The 17436-nt window shown below is 52.6% G+C and overlaps 2 protein-coding genes across 5 annotated transcripts in view; one reads left to right on the top strand and one right to left on the bottom strand.

Annotated features, from left to right (window-relative positions):
- WDR25 (WD repeat domain 25) overlaps positions 1-13960 on the bottom strand; it is a 147360-nt gene extending 133400 nt beyond the window's left edge. For all 3 annotated transcript variants that reach the window (XM_055556676.1, XM_055556677.1, XM_055556678.1), the window contains exons 1-2: positions 13852-13960; positions 6083-6930 (exon numbers count right to left, since the gene is read on the bottom strand). In XM_055556676.1, coding sequence (XP_055412651.1) covers positions 6083-6889 — 807 coding nt within the window. In that variant the 5' untranslated portion in view covers positions 6890-6930; positions 13852-13960. The remainder of the gene's footprint in view (positions 1-6082; positions 6931-13851) is intronic.
- A 7-nt stretch (positions 13961-13967) lies between these two features.
- WARS1 (tryptophanyl-tRNA synthetase 1) overlaps positions 13968-17436 on the top strand; it is a 28763-nt gene continuing 25294 nt past the window's right edge. The window contains exon 1 of one of the 2 annotated variants that reach the window (XM_055556680.1): positions 13968-14093. The gene's annotated coding sequence lies outside the window, so the exon portion shown is untranslated. Of the gene's footprint in view, positions 14094-14219; positions 15170-17436 lie in introns of those variants that run through there. The other variant, XM_055556679.1, reaches the window with a different exon arrangement.

Genomic DNA, 17436 nt, shown 5'->3' with positions numbered 1-17436 from the left:
CGGGGCGTGGGGTGGGGGGGTGGGGGCGGCGCAGACTCCAAACCACTGAGACGTGTGCTCTGGGCACCAGCCCAATGCCGTAAGCAGTAAACACCAGGGACATGCTGGCCCCAACCAGGGAGGGCCCTGTGCTAACGAGCTGCTGGCTGGGGAGAGGGCTGTCAGGGATCTCTGCTTTCGCCTTCCCCCTTCCTGCTTTCTGCATTTCAAAGTCGGTCCCAGGCAGCAAGAAACACACCCGGATGCCTCTGGGGGTCTTCCCAGTGTCTGGCAGAGGGCTCTGCCAGGGGGGCTGCCAATCGGGGCTGCCCAAGTTTGGTCAAAAACACAACACGTTTGTACTTTTCCCTTCAAAAAAGGGCCTCAAAGTCTGAATTCTACCTTAACATGCAGTGGGTATTCAAGCTTGTTGAGCCAAACGAGGGCACAGGGAAATGAACTGAGTGCACAGGAGGGTATTCGTGCTGGGACCACCACCACGGAGAACAGAGGCGCGGGGAGGGGCCGGAGGGCGGGCAGGAGAGAAAACAGAGCATCCGTCGGAGTTATGAGTCACTGTTTTGTTTTACTCAATTTCTCTAGCTGTAAATTTTTCAAAACTAATACAAGTATATTTTACAGCTCACAGAACATTTAGAACATATTAAAATGAGTATCTTTCCGCTGTAATGTGCCCAATTGAAATTTATGAATTCTGAGGCTACGTTTTTAAGGAGATGAAGGAACTGGCACTCCACGTTCTTTAGATTAATCAGATGGATTGTGTTGTGTTTTTCCTCCTGATCAGAAAATAAACCGTATTTCAGTAAATGTTACCTTGAATCAAGGATTCTTCCACGTTCTAGAAGCTTGGGAGAGCGACTCACCCTGTCTTACTGTGCCCCCTAGTGGCAAAGAGCATGTGTGCACTTTAAAGACAACTCCTCTCCCCAAAGGCTGAAAGGAAAACCCAAAAGACGTTTTCAATCTTTTTTGATCACTTAACAGGTACAAAACCTAGTGCCAGGTGCTATGCAGAAACTAAAAACAGATTCCACACAGTTCCCCTGCTCAAGAAGCTTAAAAATCCACAAGGTGTAGCAGGCACAGTTCCACGGCCGGGTCGCTGGCATGAGATACCATGGCATGGTGAGGAAGGGAGAGCATTCCCGGAGAGGGCAAGAGTGAGCACCCAGCAAGCGCCCGCCAAGAGCCGGGAGTCACACCAGGTCATTCAGAGCCAACATCACTTATTTTTTCACAAAAACCCAACAGGTTATGCATCCTTGGGTCCACTTTACATACAGAGCTTGAGGCTCAGAGAAGGTGAGATCACACAGCCAGTCGGCAGCAGGGGGACAGTCAGAATCCAAGTCCTGTGACCCAGCCCTCCTGACCAGGTTGGGGACAAGAAGGCACTCTGGCAAACTTTAACCAAAAAAGGTGGGTGGGGGGGAGACTTCCCTGGTGGCCAATGGTTAAGACTCTGGGCTTCCACTGCCGGGGGGGCATGAATTAGGTCCTGGCCAGGGACCTAAGATCTGGCATGCTGCGAGACACAGCCAAAGCAAAAGTGGGGGAGGCACCCTCAAAAGGGAGCACAGGGCAGGGACTGCTTCGAGCAGTCCACCTCTTCGAGCTCCTTCCCTGCTCACCCACCATCTGCTCTCCACCCCGAAGCCCCACCTGCACCCCTGCCCCACTCCAGACTCCACACCCACACACCTCCCATGCGCCCCTTGATCTCATACCAGACCACAAGGACCTCCACGCTGCCCACCTGCTGACACCAGGGAGGGAAAATAACACCATCCTGCCAGGACTGCCTGCTGCCACACACACACCCCTGGGGGCCCAGCATGACCAAGGTCTCAGCCAGGAGGGCCCCCAGCCCCCAGTTGCTCCCCACCCACCTTCCATCATGGCTCCTCCAGCCCTGCCACATCGTCTCCACACGGAACAGTTGCTTAACGTCCATTTGCCATTTGACTCCGCCACTGAAAACTGCCCGATGTCATAAAGCAGAGAGGACCCTGGACCCTTGGCCTCTAACGCTTATAAACGCCCTGATTTTCAAGATACCACAGTACGAAGGTCAGGAGACATGGACCCCCGTGTCTCTGCCCCCGGGCCACCTCTGTTGCCACCCCGCCGTAAGAGATGGACGGCGCAGTGGACGGGGCTCCTGGCCGCCAGCAAGTGGCCTGAGACTATGTCATTGCCTGCAGCACACACCACCCTCCCCGGGACGGGACTGACAGGCAGCCTGGCAGCCAGGGAGGGGGTCTCGGAGAGCTGCCCCCAGCAGGTGGGTTTTCCAGGAACACAGTCCCTGCGCCTGAGCAGCCTCCCAAGGTGGACCAACTGCGCCCCCGTGTGGTCATGCGGTGTCACTGCCGGCTGGTGGCTCCCAGCTCCCCTCCATCCGGCCTCTCCCACGCCCGGCGCAGGGCGCCCTCATCTACCCCACTGACACCCACTACGCGACAGAACCACGGCCCAAGTCAACGGCTTCACTCAGACGCCCTCCGTTCCAAAACTCGTGGGATGGCCTTAGGAAATCTAAACTTCCTGGGCAAAAGAGACCAGGGCAGAAGCCATGGAGCACGCCACCGAGGCCAAGTGCAGACCAGTCTCCGCAGGGCCCCAGGCCAGGAGACATGACCCCGAGGGCAAACGGGAGGCAGACACCCACCAGGACGCACCTACCTCCACCACAGCCCTCCACCCAGCTCTGCCTGCCTTCTGAGACCCCCAGGAAGCCTGCCCACTCGAGCCTGCGCTGCCAACATCTGCTAGTCTGGTCCCTCCCTTCAGGGTCCCAGAAAGGGGCTGCCCACGCCCTTCAGGCGGCCCACCTGGACCCATGCCACCCTCCACGAAACACCGCACCACGTGCCCAGCATTAAACTGGGAGCTTTAGACAGAAGCCTCAGTCATAGGTCTCAGGAACTTGTCAAGAGGAAAGAGGCTCAGAGAGGTCAAGTGCGTTGCCCGAGATCATGAAGCTGTTGGTATGGAGCCAGTACCAGGCCCAGTTCAGTTCAGTTCAGTCAGTTGTGTCTGATGCTTTGAGACCCCATGGACGGCAGCACACCAGGCCTCCCTGTCCATCACCAACTCCCAGAGCTTACTCAAACTCATGTCCATTGAGCCAGTGAGGTCATCCAACCATCTCATCCTCTGTCGTCCCCTTCTCCCGCCTTCAATCTTTCCCAGCGTCAGGGTTTTTTCAAATGAATCAGTCCTCCACCGAGCCCAGATCATTCTAAGTAACTCCAGGGGCCAGCCCACCAGGGACACGGCCCACCAAGAACCCTCCGGGGGGGCTCCTGACCAAAGCAACAGGCCCCCACAGCCCCCTAGAGCTGCAGGCCCCCTGGAGGGAGGCCAGAGAAGCCCCTGGCCTTGCGGTGGGGGGTGGGGGGTGTCCAGTGCACACCAGGAACGCCAGGACCTCCTGAGTCAAGCACAGGGCCCCAACCTCTCGGAGAAAGCACAAGAGATGTGTGTGCAACCCCAGGGCTCCAGACTGCAGACAGGACCCGACACTGTCCCCACAGAACTCCATCAGCCTCGCAGATGTGAAAACGGACACGTCGTTTCAGGACTCAAACACACCACCTAAAGTGATACTCCTGATGGAGCTCCTAGCCAAGACCTCACTGCACTCGGACTTCCTGTCTCAGCTTATGAAAATGCCTCCTATGCGAAAAGCTCGAAACCAACCTTGCAGATACAATGTTCTGGGTAGGAGGGCTCCATAGCCGTGAGGACAATTTTGGGGGTGGGGAGCCCATGACTAGTGAGCGCCTATGGGGCTCCTGCCCTGTGCCAGGGGCTTTGGAAGGGAGTTCTCACGTGGTCTCATGGCCCAGGTACTGAGCACAATCAGGCCCCCACAGAAGAGACTCTGGAACTTGAACTGGGTGGCCAGGCCGCTGACCAGCTCCTCCGCAACCGTGACCCACAACTCCAAAGCCACCTTCTCCCCAGGTAGCTTTTGTTCGGATCGCGTGTATTTGGCACCTACTATGTACTAAGACATTACTTTGCCGACAAAGGTCCACCCAGTCACAGCTATGGTTTTTCCTGTAGTCATGTATGGATGTGAGAGTTAGACTGTGAAGAAAGCTGAGCGCCAAAGAATTGATGCTTTTGAACTGTGGTGTTGGAGAAGACTCTTGAGAGTCCCTTGGACTGCAAGGAGATCAGTCCTGAATATTCACTGGAAGGACTGATGCTGAACCTGAAACTCCAATACTTTGGCCACCTGATGCAAAGAACTGACTCATTGGAAAAGGCCCTGATGCTGGGAAAGACTGAGGGTAGGAGGAGAAGGGGATAACAGAGGATGAGATGGTTGGACGGCATCACTGACTCGATGGACACAGGTTTGAGCAAGCTCCAGGAGTTGGTGATGGACAAGGAAGCCTGGCATGCTGCAGTCCATGGGGTCGCAAAGAGTCGGACACGACTGAGTGACTGAACTAAACTGAACTGATGTAGTGCACTTGGGCTTCGCTTCCCAGGTGGCCCTAGTGGTGAAGAACCCGCCTGCCAATGCAGGAGGTAGAGAGATATGGGCTCAATCCCTGGGTTGGGAAGATCCCTTGGAGAAGCAACTGGCAACCCACTCCAGTATTCTCGCCTGGGGAATCCCATGGACAGAGGAGCCTGGCGGGCTACAGTCCATGGGGTGGCAAAGAGACAGACACGACTTAAGTGACTTAGCATGCACGCACATATGCTGTGCTTTGCTAGGCGCTGAAGAGAGTGAGGAGGTGCAGGGGTGTGCAGGTCCATTAAACAGACCTTCACCTTTGAAAGCGCCAATTAAAAGTAAAGCTCTCCGAGGTGCCCCTGGGGGCGGGGACAGACAGAGGACAGTCCGGGGGCCAGGGGCAGCTCCTGGAGGGTGGGACACAGCTGCCACACTACCCACCTGTGAGCCTGGGCGCCGCAACCGTAAGTCTGCCTTGCTTCAGGAGCTTCCCGTGTATATAACTTTATTTACTTACTCATGTATCTTTGGCCGTGCTGGGCCTTCGCTGCTGTGCGTGGGCTCTCTCTAGTTGTGGGCTTCTCACTGCAGAGGCTTCTCTCATGGCAGAGCGCAGGCTCAGTAACTGTGGCCCACGGGCTTAGCTGCCAGCTGGCATCTGGGATCCTCCCAGATCAGGGATTGAACCCCCGTCTCCTGCATTGGCTGGAGGGTTCTTTACCACTGTGCCACCAGAGGAGCCCAGGAGCTTTTTTTTTTTTTAACGGAGCTTTTAAAATAAATAAATAACAACCCAAAAAGTTTCTGTGTAAACCAGAACTCCCCAGTAGGGCACCCGAGGCCCTCCCTGGTGTGACGCTGCCTTCTTTCCCAGGGCCTCCCCCCACCCCCTGCAGGCCCCTCACAGCCTCCCCTGTTTAGAGCCAAGAACGTCTTCCGCCCGACCCACCTGAAGGCCCACCCGAAAGCCCACCCACTCCCTCCTGGAAGCATTCGCCAAGCCCTCCCTGCTGAGCGGCTGCCCCCACCTCCAGGCACCTGCAGCAGTGGGACCCTCTGGGGCTCCAAGCTCACAGCCCCGACCCAGGCTTGTGAGCACCTCTCCGCTTCTCCGCAGCCCCTACCTCCATGTACCGGCCAGGAAGCCAGGGTCGAGTTCAGGGGCCTTCCCATCCCCTGCACCCAGCACAGCACCGGGAACAGAGCTACCGCCACTCTGCACTCAGCGGGGGTCACCGAGGATGGCCCAGAGTCCCCGGAATCTGGGTCTGCTTTCCTCCCTTCTCATTCAGCGATCTCCCCCTCCCAGGGCGGGAGACGGTCTGGGCGTCCTTGGTGGCCCCCATGGGGGTGACCCACGTGGGGTCTGCACTAGTTACCACCGGTGGCCTGGGCAAAGCAGCCTTGGAGGGGCTGCAGGGGGTAGAACAGACCAGCCATCCAAGTGGGCAACCGAGAGCCCTCTCCCGAGGGCAACAAAGAGAATCCCAGGAATTCCTAGAAAGAAACATCCGGCCTGCAACTGGGCCGACCTCGCCGTTGGGAAAACAAAACATCCCAGTGGCTCATTCCCAAGAGCCGCTTCACTCAAGGCCTCACCTTGAAGGTTTTATCCATAGACGTCGACAGAAGCATGTGGCTCCTGGCAGACACCGGACACCACTGGACGCTGTTGACGGGGCCCCGGTGGCCCCGCAGGTGGAAGAGCACCGTCTTGGGAATCTTGGTTTCCTTATACTGACTGTCCAGATACGGCTGGATAAACTCAGACACTTCGGGGGCCACACAGAGCGGGGCCGGAACACGGCCGGCAAGGGGACCCTGGGCCTCCGTGTCCTTACCGCTGTCTGATTCTGTGCTTAGTGCCTGCAGCGGCCTTAGTCTCTTCGGGGTATAAGGTACAACACAGTCCTCACGCCGCTTCCTCTGCAGGGAGCTGCTGCCTTTCCCTGGGCCTTCAGACCCCGTATGGGCATCGAGAGATGGCTCGGGGGAGCTGGAAGGTTCCCAGCAGACTCTCACCTGCTTCGATCGGGCCGCTGCCAGGGGCACGTGGCCCGCAGGGGCCTGGCTGGTCCACAAGGAGGGGCGAGCCGGCGGGCTGGCGGGGAGGGCGGCCTCGGGCTCCGGCCTGGGCCATCGCAGTCTCTGGCTGGGGCAGGACCCCGGGTCCTGGCTCCAGAGCCGAGCCAGCGGGAGACGACACGTGGCGGGGTCGTCACGAGAGCCGCACACCAGGGACGGCGCCCACCTGCCTGTCGCATCCAGGCCCCTGGATCCAAAATCCTGCCCCGGAGGTCTGAGCACAGTCCAAGAGTCTTCCATCTGGCCAGCAGGATGGAAACCGCCTGCAGGCTCGGTCTCAGCCTCTGAGTCCGAATCCTCGTAGGCCACCAACGAAGCCATTAAAGACACAGTTTCACGTTGTCCTTCAAGGGCAAACTTCCCTAAGGCCAAACAAAGTCAAGTGTCAGAGGATGTGTGTGGCAGAACGCTTCCTACCACATGCAGTTAAAAGCCAATGTGCCACCGAAAAAATCTAAGACTGAAATACCCGTGAAAGTGATGCTGCTGCTGCTAAGTCGCTTCAGTCGTGTCCGACTCTGTGCGACCCCATAGACGGCAGCCCACGAGGCTCCCCCGTCCCTGGGATTCTCCAGGCAAGAACACTGGAGTGGGTTGCCATTTCGTTCCCCAGTGCAGGAAAGTGAGAAGTGAAAGTGAAGTCACTCAGTCATGTCCAACTCTTCGCGATCCCATGGACTGCAGCCTACCAGGCTTCTCCGTCCATGGGATTTTCCAGGCAAGAGTACTGGAGTGGGGTGCCATTGCCTTCTCAATGGCAAGAGGGAGGGACACAGGTACACCCACAGCTGATTCGTGCTGCTGTTTGGCAGAAACCAACACAACGTTGCAGAGCAATTATCCTTCAATTAAAAATAAATAAATTTAATTTTTTTTTTTTAAATGAGGGCTTGGGACTTCCCTGGTGGTCCAGTGGTTAAGAATCTGCCTCCCAATGCAGGGGACATAGGTTCAATCCCTGGTCGGGGAACTAAGATTCCACATGCCACATGGCAACTACGGCCACTTGCTGAAAATAGAGAGACCCGCCCCACAGAGAAGCCTGCACTCTGCAACAGAGACCCGGGTGCCACAGTCAAGACCCAGCGCAGCCAGAAAAAAAGTGAGACCTCGTCTATGCACCAAGTATAATCAGCTAGAAGATACCAGTTTTTAAAATGAAGACTATGGAATATCTGGGAATAAATCTAACAACAACAATAACAAAAATAGCAAGACCTACACAAAGAAAACTAAATTTACTGAAAGACATAAAGGAGGACTTGACTCAATGGACACAGGATGCCTGAACAGAAAGACTCATGGTTTTAAGGAGGCCTTTTGAAAGGTCCATCCAGGAGGACCCACAAATTTAAACAGATAGTTTTTACTGCAACAACCCCACGTTAGAACTCGATCCTGCACAAACACTAGCACACGTGTGCAGAGACAGGTATACAGAGGGTGCAGCGCGCTTACCGGTAACAAACGAGAAGAGCAAGCGCTCGGCAACGCGAACGAAGCTAATTCTGAACATGCTGGAACAGAAGGACCACCAGGACCTGTTGGGGGCCAGAGTGAGGCACTCCGCCTGTGGCAAAGGTCATAAGGAAGGAGGCTCGACATACGCAAAGGCGGGATCGAGCCTCAGGAGTCCCCCTGGAAATCCTCGAGCATCTACCCCCATGACCAGAGCCTGCCTGCTTTACTACTTTGTGCTCCCACCTACACCTCTGACTTTACGGGGGGCTGTCCCCCACCACCTCTTTCGGAGAAGGAGTTAACCTAGAGCTCCAGTTAATAAAAACTCCTGGGCGTGACAAGAGTGTTTTAACCTACAAACTCCTCTGAAGGTTCTCTAGCCTGCCTGACAGGCTTGTCCGGCCACATGTGATTGCTCACAGCCTCCCAACCGTGAGAGGCACGAGATGCTTTAAACCTTCTAAAAACAGGTTCCTTAGAAAAGTTAGAAAGCTATTAGTGTAAGTATAATGGGCTGATTAGAAATTGTATTGGTGAAGGGTTTTTCATTTGTTGAGCCCATGTTTGTTGCTAAGTCTCCACATCCCCTGCCCTTACACACATTAATGAATATACAGAAGAAATAAGTATTAACCTTTGATATTAATCACGTTAGACCTTAGGCTAAGTAAATTCTGTCCTTAACTAAAACCCACTACACCCTCAACCCTATAGGAATGTAACTTTATTTGGGTGGCGTCTGTTTTAAGAAAAATCACCCCTGGAGAAATAAGTGTCCTGGTTGACTGACCGCTGTCACAAGGAGAGGGTCGTAAATTGTCAGCAGGCCCCCTGGCCAGAAGATGATGTAACACCCCTAAGACCTCTGTATACATTTGTATGAAGCACCTGACTTTGATAAAAGTCAGGACTGCTGACCCCACGTGACTTTTGCATAACATCTCAGTGTATAAAAGTAGACCACGGAAAATAAAGAATTGGGATCAGTTTCTCGAAATACTGGTCTCCTCATGTCGCGCTCTCTCTCACTCTGGCTGAGTCTCCATCTGGAGCGCGGAACCCGCCATGCTTACTAATTGTGCCTGGGCTTCTAAGATCCGACCGGGGAGGCCTCAGTGTCTCCTCTCCTTCGGGAGAACGGAAGGATGCCTGCGGCCTACATAAGTGGTGCAAGCTTCTTGTCTTGAAGTTTTATTGGTCTCCCGCGTAAACCAAGCTACTCAGCCTCTTTTCTCCACTGAATTTTCCTACTGAGCTATCCTCATTCTATTACTCTTTACATCTTTAATTAATATCTAATTGAAGCTATTGTATCCTGACCCTCGCCGACGCCATCCCCACTTCGAATACCCTGGATCAGCCGGGGCTGGACCCTGGCAAGGACCCGCCACGTGGCAAGAGCATGCCCTCCTCACCTGTGTCCTCCCCCTGCGCTCCAGGCCTTCCTTCTATTCTCTCCGCCTAGAATGCTCTTCACCTGACATCCCGTCTCAACTACAAGCCAGTGTAGACAGACAGACCTCCAGCACAGGGCCGAGGTACTCGAGGCATCAGTTCAGTCAGTCAGTTCAGTCACTCAGTCGTGTCCAACTCTTTGCGACCCCATGAATCGCAGCACGCCAGGCCTCCCTGTCCATCACCAACTCCCAGAGTTCACTCAAACTCACGTCCATCGAGTCGGTGATACCATCCAGCCATCTCATCCTCTGTTGTCCCCTTCTCCTCCTGCCCTCAATCCCTCCCAGCATCAGAATCTTTTCCAATGAGTCAACTCTTTGCATGACGTGGCCAAAGTACTGGAGTTTCAGCTTCAGCATCAGTCTGTCCAATGAACACCCAGGACTGATCTCCTTTAGGATGGACTGGTTGTTTCTCCTTGCAGTCCAAGGGACTCTCAAGAGTCTTCTCCAACACCACAGTTCAAAAGCATCAATTCTTCGGCACTCAGCTTTCTTCACAGTCCAACTCTCACATCCATACATGACCACTGGAAAAACCATAGCCTTGACTAGACGGACCTTTGTTGGCAAAGTAATGTCTCGCTTTTCAATATGCTACCTAGGTTGGTCATAACTTTTCTTCTAAGGAGTAAGCGTCTTTTAATTCCATGGCTGCAGTCACCATCTGCAGTGATTTTGGAGCCCAGAAAAATAAAGTCTGACACTGTTTCCACTGTTTCCCCATCTATTTCCCATGAAGTGATGGGACCAGATGCCATGATCTTCGTTTTCTGAATGTTGAGCTTTAAGCCAACTTTTTCACTCTCCACTTTCACTTTCATTAAGAGCCTTTTTAGTTGCTCTTCACTTTCTGCCATAAGGGTGGTGTCATCTGCATATCTGAAGTTATTGATATTTCTCCCAGCAATCTTGATTCCAGCTTGTGCTTCTTCCAGCCCAGCATTTCTCATGATGTACTCTGCATAGAAGTTAAATAAGCAGGGTGACAATATACAGCCTTGACGTACTCCTTTTCCTATTTGGAACCAGTCTATTGTTCCATGTCCAGTTCTAAGTGTTGCTTCCTGACCTGCATATAGGTTTCTCAACAGGCAGGTCAGGTGGTCTGGTATTCCCATCTCTTTCAGAATTTTCCGCAGTTTATTGTGACCCACACAGTCAAAGGCTTTTTGGCATAGTCAATAAAGCAGAAATAGATGTTTTTCTGGAACTCTTTTGCTTTTTCAATGATCCAGCGGATGTTGGCATCGGCCCCCCCTATTCCCAGGGTGCAATCCAAATCCTCCTGTTTCACTCCAAACACACAGACTCACACAACAATCTACTTCCCCTTTCTTAAAAACTCTTCTTGTAATTCTGAACCATCACACACGATCAATTGAAGCCAAGGAATTTCTACAAAGAAGCACCTCCTGGAATTCAATGCTGGGCAGTTAACACCAAGCAGAGTCAAGAGGAAAACAAGGGTGCTGTGCACGTCCAGCACAGCAGAGGGCGCGGTGGAGCAGCGTCCAAAGCTCCGGCAGCAGGCAACTTCTGAGAAAGCCCGAGTGTCCTACCTTAACATACCATCCTGAGCTCCTCTTCCCACATGTGGGGACAGGTGAGACCGGAAGATTCCCTGGGGGGCCTCGGTTACACCATTCCAGACAGCCTATCTATCACTCACGTTCTCCCCTGGACGGTGGGTTTCATGTCCCCTGGAATCAACCATTCCCACCTTTCCCGTAACGGGTACAGTTTGCCTAAAGGGCTCCACTGCCAAACAAGTTACATCATCATCCAAAAACTGTTCTGTGGTCTGCCTCCTCCAATAATCCAACTTCATCTGCAGCCCAATCCAGGCAGGTAACACCTACACACAGAGCCACTGTCTAAATAAAACTTCAAACCTGAGCCAGCCCATCTCAAATGGAGCTAATATAATACAACGGACTCAACATTCAGAAAACGAAGATCATGGCATCCGGTCCCATCACTTCATGGGAAATAGATGAGGAAACAGGGGAAACAGTGTCAGACTTTATTTTTGGGGGCTCCAAAATCATTGCAGATGGTGACCACAGCCATGAAATTAAAAGACGCTTACTCCTTGGAAGAAAAGTTATCACCAACCTAGGTAGCATATTGAAAAGCAGAGACATTACTTTGCCAACAAAGGTTCGTCTAGTCAAGGCTATGGTTTTTCCAATGGTCGTGTATGGATGTGAGAGTTGGACTGTGAAGAAAGCTGAGTGCCGAAGAATTGATGCTTTTGAACTGTGGTGTTGGAGAAGACTCTTGAGAGTCCCTTGGACTGCAAGGAGATCCAACCAGTCCATTCTGAAGGAGATCAGCCCTGGGATTTCTTTGGAAGGAATGATGCTAAAGCTGAAACTCCAGTACTTTGGCCACTTCATGCGAAGAGCTGACTCATTGGAAAAGACTCTGATGCTGGGAGGGGTTGGGGGCAGGAGGAGAAGGGGATGACAGAGGATGAGATGGCTGGATGGCATCACTGACTCGATGGACGTGAGTCTGAATGAACTCCGGGAGTTGGTGATGGACAGGGAGGCCTGGCGTGCTGCGATTCATGGGGTCGCAAAGAGTCGGACAAGACTGAGCGACTGAACTGAACTGAATTATAAACTAATGGGACAGTTGTACTGCGAAAGCTTTGGCATTACCTTAATGACTCAGTCCGGTCCTACAACCTAATCAGACATCTCATCTGTCTCAATTCCTATGCACAGCTCAACTCACCACAGTATCCCATGCCATCCCGCCAAAGGAAACCCAGCAGGTTCCCACTGCAAAGGCACCCTTTCTCAGCCTTTAGGATGGACTCCTACCCACCAAGCTGTCCAGTCAACGGAGAGGCAGGTGGCCAGAACTAAAGATGAGGTCTGTGGGAACAGATGAGAGAGTAGAGGCCATGAGGCCCACCTCCTATGAGGCCCACCTCCTATGAGGCCCACTTCCTACTAGGCGAGGCAGCAAGGACTGAATGAATGCAGGCACATGGATGTTGCTGCTGCGTCACTTTAGTCATGTCCGACTCTGTGCAACCCCATAGATGGCAGCCCACCAGGCTCCTCTGTCCCTGGGATTCTCCAGGCAAGAACACTAGAGTGGGTTGCCATTTCCTTCTCCATTGCATGAAAGTGAAAAGTGAAAGTGAAGTCGCTCAGTCGTGTCAGACTCCTAGCAACCCCAGGGACTGCAGCCTACCAGGCTTCTCCATCCATGGGGTTTTCTAGGCAAAAGTACTGGAGTGGGGTGCCATTGCCTTCTCCGCACATGGATGTTAGGGCTTCCTATCTGCTTACATTTCATTCCGTCCTTCAACAAATACCAACAGCACAGGCGCTACTAGCCAAGCCCCAGCTCACCATGCCCAGATGCCAGTGCAGACAGATAGACCAGAACCAAGTGAAACAGAGCATGTCCGGAGGTGAGAAATCCTAAGGAGAAAGGCAGGATAGAAAAGAAAAGGAGGAGCGATGGTTGGCTTGGGATTGCAGTTTCACTGCAATTAGGAGGCCAGGGCAGGCCTCAGGCATAAAACGATCATCTTAAGGCAAGAAAGCAGAGGTGATAAACACGGAAGATGGAACCAACAAAACTGATCAAAATGGGGTGGGAGAGAAGAAGGCAAGGATGAGTCAAGTAAAAGAGGCAAAAACGGAGAACAAAATAAACTCTAGAGAAAACTGTTTGCTGGCTTTTTTGTGTCTAAGGCAAAGAAGGGGGAAAGGAAGTTTTTTTGTTTTGGTTTGGTTTTTTTATGTTAATGAAGGAGCCATTAAACCAAGAAGAACAGCCAGAAGAAAAGGTCAGGTCTTTGGAAAAATAAGGCTACAAAAGGGGGGGAGAGTGCCATGGACAGTCATCAACATGTCAGTTCCATCAAAACATAGGGCTTTCTGTGTTTTGTTCACTGTTTAAATCACCAGCATCTAGAAATATTTGTGAAATACAACCCGGTGGGAGGGGGGACACAGAGAACATAAAAGGAATAGGATGTTGTCATTCAACAAATATTTCCTGATTACCTACTCTGTGCCGAGTCTTATGTTAGGTCTTATGGACTGAGATGAAACACAAAACTCAGATCCTGCACCGGAGGCTAAGACTGATGAAGGCCACTAACAAGATACGACCAGGGATGGGTTTTGAAGAATGAATAGGAGTTGGCCGGGCTATCCAGAGCGAGAGGTGAGGATCGTCAGGAGGGAGCAGTGAGGACCGTCCAGGGCACTGCGCGCTCGGAAGGAACCGGAGACACAGGGAGACAGATACACGCGAAGGGGCGGGCAGCGCTCGGGCCACCGTCAGATCGCAGTCCCCTCCCGCCCCCGGCCCGCCGCTCACCACACGCACCGGAAGCTCTCGGTCCTCTGGAGGGTCGTCCGGCCTGCGCCCTGAAACCCAGTAGCGTTCCGCCGGTGCTGGAACCGCCAGCCAATCAGCGGCGGCCTCCGTTCGGCACCCCCCCCCCCCGCGCGAACGGCCAATAAGGGCGCAGCCTAGCCGGAAGTTGTTCCAGCCGGAAGGCGTTTCCACGGACGCCTAGGAGGCCACCCGTGGCTGAGCCGGCAACGCTGACGGGCCCGGCTGGGCCGGTAAGTGAGGGGAGGAAAGAAGCGGGGGGAGGCCGGGGCGGAGCCCAATGATCTGGCCCTCCAGGAGCCGCTTGCACGCCAAGCCCTGATGTATTTTCAGAGCCCGGCTCTCTGCTCTCCGGCTTCTGGCCCCTCGCCTCCTTTTCCCTCAACGCCGCCGACCCTGCCCTGTCATGCACTCGCGCCAGCACCGGACCTTCATCATCTCCCTCCTGTTTCGTTTCCCTAAAGGATGAGGCCCCCACTTTTAACAAGTGTCGGCCGTGTGACGGGCTTTGCCTCCGGTATCGCACCTAGTCGCCTCCTTGGTGAAGTTGTATGTTTAGTCACTTCAGTCGTGTCCGACACTTTGCGACCCCCACGGACTGTAGCCCACCAGGCTCCTTTGTCCATGGGATTCTCCAGGCAAGGATACTGAAGTGGGTTGCCCTGCCCTCCTCCAACGGTGAAGTTAGGAGGCTGCTTTTTTGCCCATTTCACAAGTGAAGAAACGGAGGGTGAAGCAGAGAGGTGATGTGATTTGCCCGAGGTCTTGTAACAAGGAAACGCCCAAACTGGGATTGAAAACCCAGGTCTCATCCCAGAACTCAACGGTCTTTCCAATGCACTGCGTCGCCTCTGTGAGCAGCGGCGGCAGCGAGGAATTTGCCATCTGCTTTTCCGCCCCGCCTTCCCCTGCTGCCACTGCATAACAGACACAGTTCTTCACACTGATGCCAAGAACGGGGAACAGAAACAGGGCGAGGAGGTTATGGGAAGGCCAGACTGGGCTGTAGGGTGGCTGATGCAATGACCAGGTAACACCTTGGTTCTCAAGAGAGTTCCCCCGCCCTCCAAGAGGTTGATCATGGGGTTAAAGTATTTCTGAGAAACTGGGTCGTTTATAAGAAACTCCTACATGCAAGTGTTAGAGGGTGGGGCCAAAAGGAAGCCAAAAAGGGAGAGAGAAAAGAGTCTTTTTTGAAAAGGAAACTGAAAGAAAGAGGGCAAGACTATTTAAGAGCTGGAGCTGCACTGGGCAGTCTCAGCTCCCGGGCGTGACCAGTGGCCATCTCTGCAGTGACTCCTGCCACCGGGTACGTATTGCCATCTTTTGCTAGGCTTAGAGTTTATTGAGTATTGTTGCCAGCTTTTTCTCAGAGTGTTGGAAACCCTGGCTTCGGGGATGGGGAGTAGTCTTAGGACCACAGAGTTGTGCGTTTCATTTCATCTATTGACCCAAAGCCCTGGTGACTCACAACTTCTGTAAGGAATAGAGATCCTGGATGAGCCACTGCCTATTTGGAGTCATAGTTTGACTTTCAGCACTTTGATGTTGGCTGTCCTGTTTCTCACTGATGAGGTCTCTTTAAGTAGTCCATATCCATCAAAAGTATCTCGCCTTGAACTCCTAAGTAGCTTATGCCTTGCTTAATGTAGATTAATGTCCTCTTTGTCTTTTAAGATAATGTCCATCTTATCATTTAGAGGGGAAAGTAAGCTTTCCTCTTAGTATTTAAAAGACAGGGGAGTTCCACCTGTTCCAAGGTTTGAAGCGTTAAAGGACTCATTGCTGGAAAGAAATCATTTTCTTGTCCTCTGGAAACCTGACAGTCCAAGGCCATTGTCATCCACACTCAGGTGCCAGGGTGTGGTGGGTGATACCCCACCTTGGTAATATTCCAGGCACCCAGAAGCCCCCTGCTCTTCTCAGCTGCTCCAGGGCTGGCTGTCGTGCATGATGCCACCCTCCCCACAAACTGCAGAATCAGTGTATTCCCATCTAATCTGTGAAATGACTTCAGAGTGGCCCAAGGGATTGTCATGTTGTAGTTCTGTAATTCCTCTTTCCATTCCTCATCCCAAAACTGTCCCCGGTTTCTTCAGGGCCTCTTGTGCTCCTCAGGAACAGTGGAACCTTTCAAAATGAGCTCAAGGTTCAACTTCCTTAAAAAGAGAGAGCAAGAGTTTGTTTATACAATGCTTTTCGTTTTCCCCTAAACTGTCCTACTCTGCTGTGGAGTAGGCAGTTCTTCTCTGCTCACTCCCAGCCCTTTTTCTGCTGCTGCTGCTACGTCGCTTCAGTCGTGTCCAACTCTGTGCGACCCCATAGACGGCAGCCCACCAGGCTCCCCCGTCCCTGGGATTCTCCAGGCAAGAACACTGGAGTGGGTTGCCATTTTCTTCTGCAATGCATGAAAGTGAAAAGTGAAAGTGAAGTCACTCAGTCGTGTCCGACCCTCAGCGACCCGATAGACTGCAGCCTTCCAGGCTCGTCCATCCATGGGATTTTCCAGGCAAGAGGACTGGAGTGGGGTGCCATTGCCTTCTCCGAGCCCTTTTTCTAGAGGAGGTCATAGATTACCTCACAAATGATAGCGTCATTCCTTTGCTTTGAAAAGTGAAAGTGAAGTCGCTCAGTCGTGTCCGACTCTTTGCAACCCCACGGACTGTAGCATATCAGGCTCCTCCATCCATGGTATTTTCCAGGCAAGAGTGCTGGAGTGGGGTGCCATTTCCTTCTCCAGGGGATCTTCCCGACCCAGGAATCGAACCCGGATCTCCCGCATTGCAGGCAGACGCTCCTTTGCTTTAGATTGTAGTATATGTGAAATAGATAAGGCACTTTCCCTTAACAAAGACTTAGAGCCCTGTTTGCAGTTTACATGGTAAACACTGAGGACAATGGTCCTTAGCCTTTGGGCGTCTTGGGCCCCTTTGAGAAAGTAGCAAAACCTGGTTATTCTACTTGGAACCACATGTCTGTGTGTAGGCAGACTGTTCACTTTGTTTCAGAGGTTCTGAACTCTGGGTTAAAACCCTCTAAAGTTAAGTTAAATTCTAAAAGTTATTTAACAAAGAAATGAAGGAGAAAGTTGACTAGATGGGAAGGGAAACCGAGAATATATGCCCATAAGTGGGCTAAATGGATGGATGCCTGAAATGAGGGCAATGGTAGTTCCATTCTCTTTGTCTCCGATCACTCCTGAAGTTCTGTACTCATTCAGGAAGTTGCATCATATACACATGAGATTTATAGTGTGGCTGATTCCATGCAGTGAGTGTATGCCTCGAGATCCTGACAGCAGGGAGAATGCACCTGCTGTTTCCTCAGTCTGCTTTCTCACTTAAATGGGATTCTGATATTTAAGGTACACGTGTTTCCCTACAACAGGGATCCTAAATTCAGGCTCAGTTCATCTAGCTGATCCTCTGCAGTTGTCTGCTCCATGGCAGGGGGAGATTGGCCGTCCGGGGCTCACTGAGTCATTCTACCTGGCACTTTCGCTAGGACTTTAGTAGGGTAATTTTAATCTATACTTGATTTTGGTCCTGCTCGCTTGTGTCCTTTCATGCAGAACAC

This window comes from Bubalus kerabau, chromosome 19 (genome assembly GCF_029407905.1).
Source record: "Bubalus kerabau isolate K-KA32 ecotype Philippines breed swamp buffalo chromosome 19, PCC_UOA_SB_1v2, whole genome shotgun sequence".
NCBI lineage: Eukaryota > Metazoa > Chordata > Mammalia > Artiodactyla > Bovidae > Bubalus > Bubalus kerabau.
Note: the sequence above shows the minus strand (reverse complement) of the source record. Positions and strands in the feature narration are given on the sequence as shown.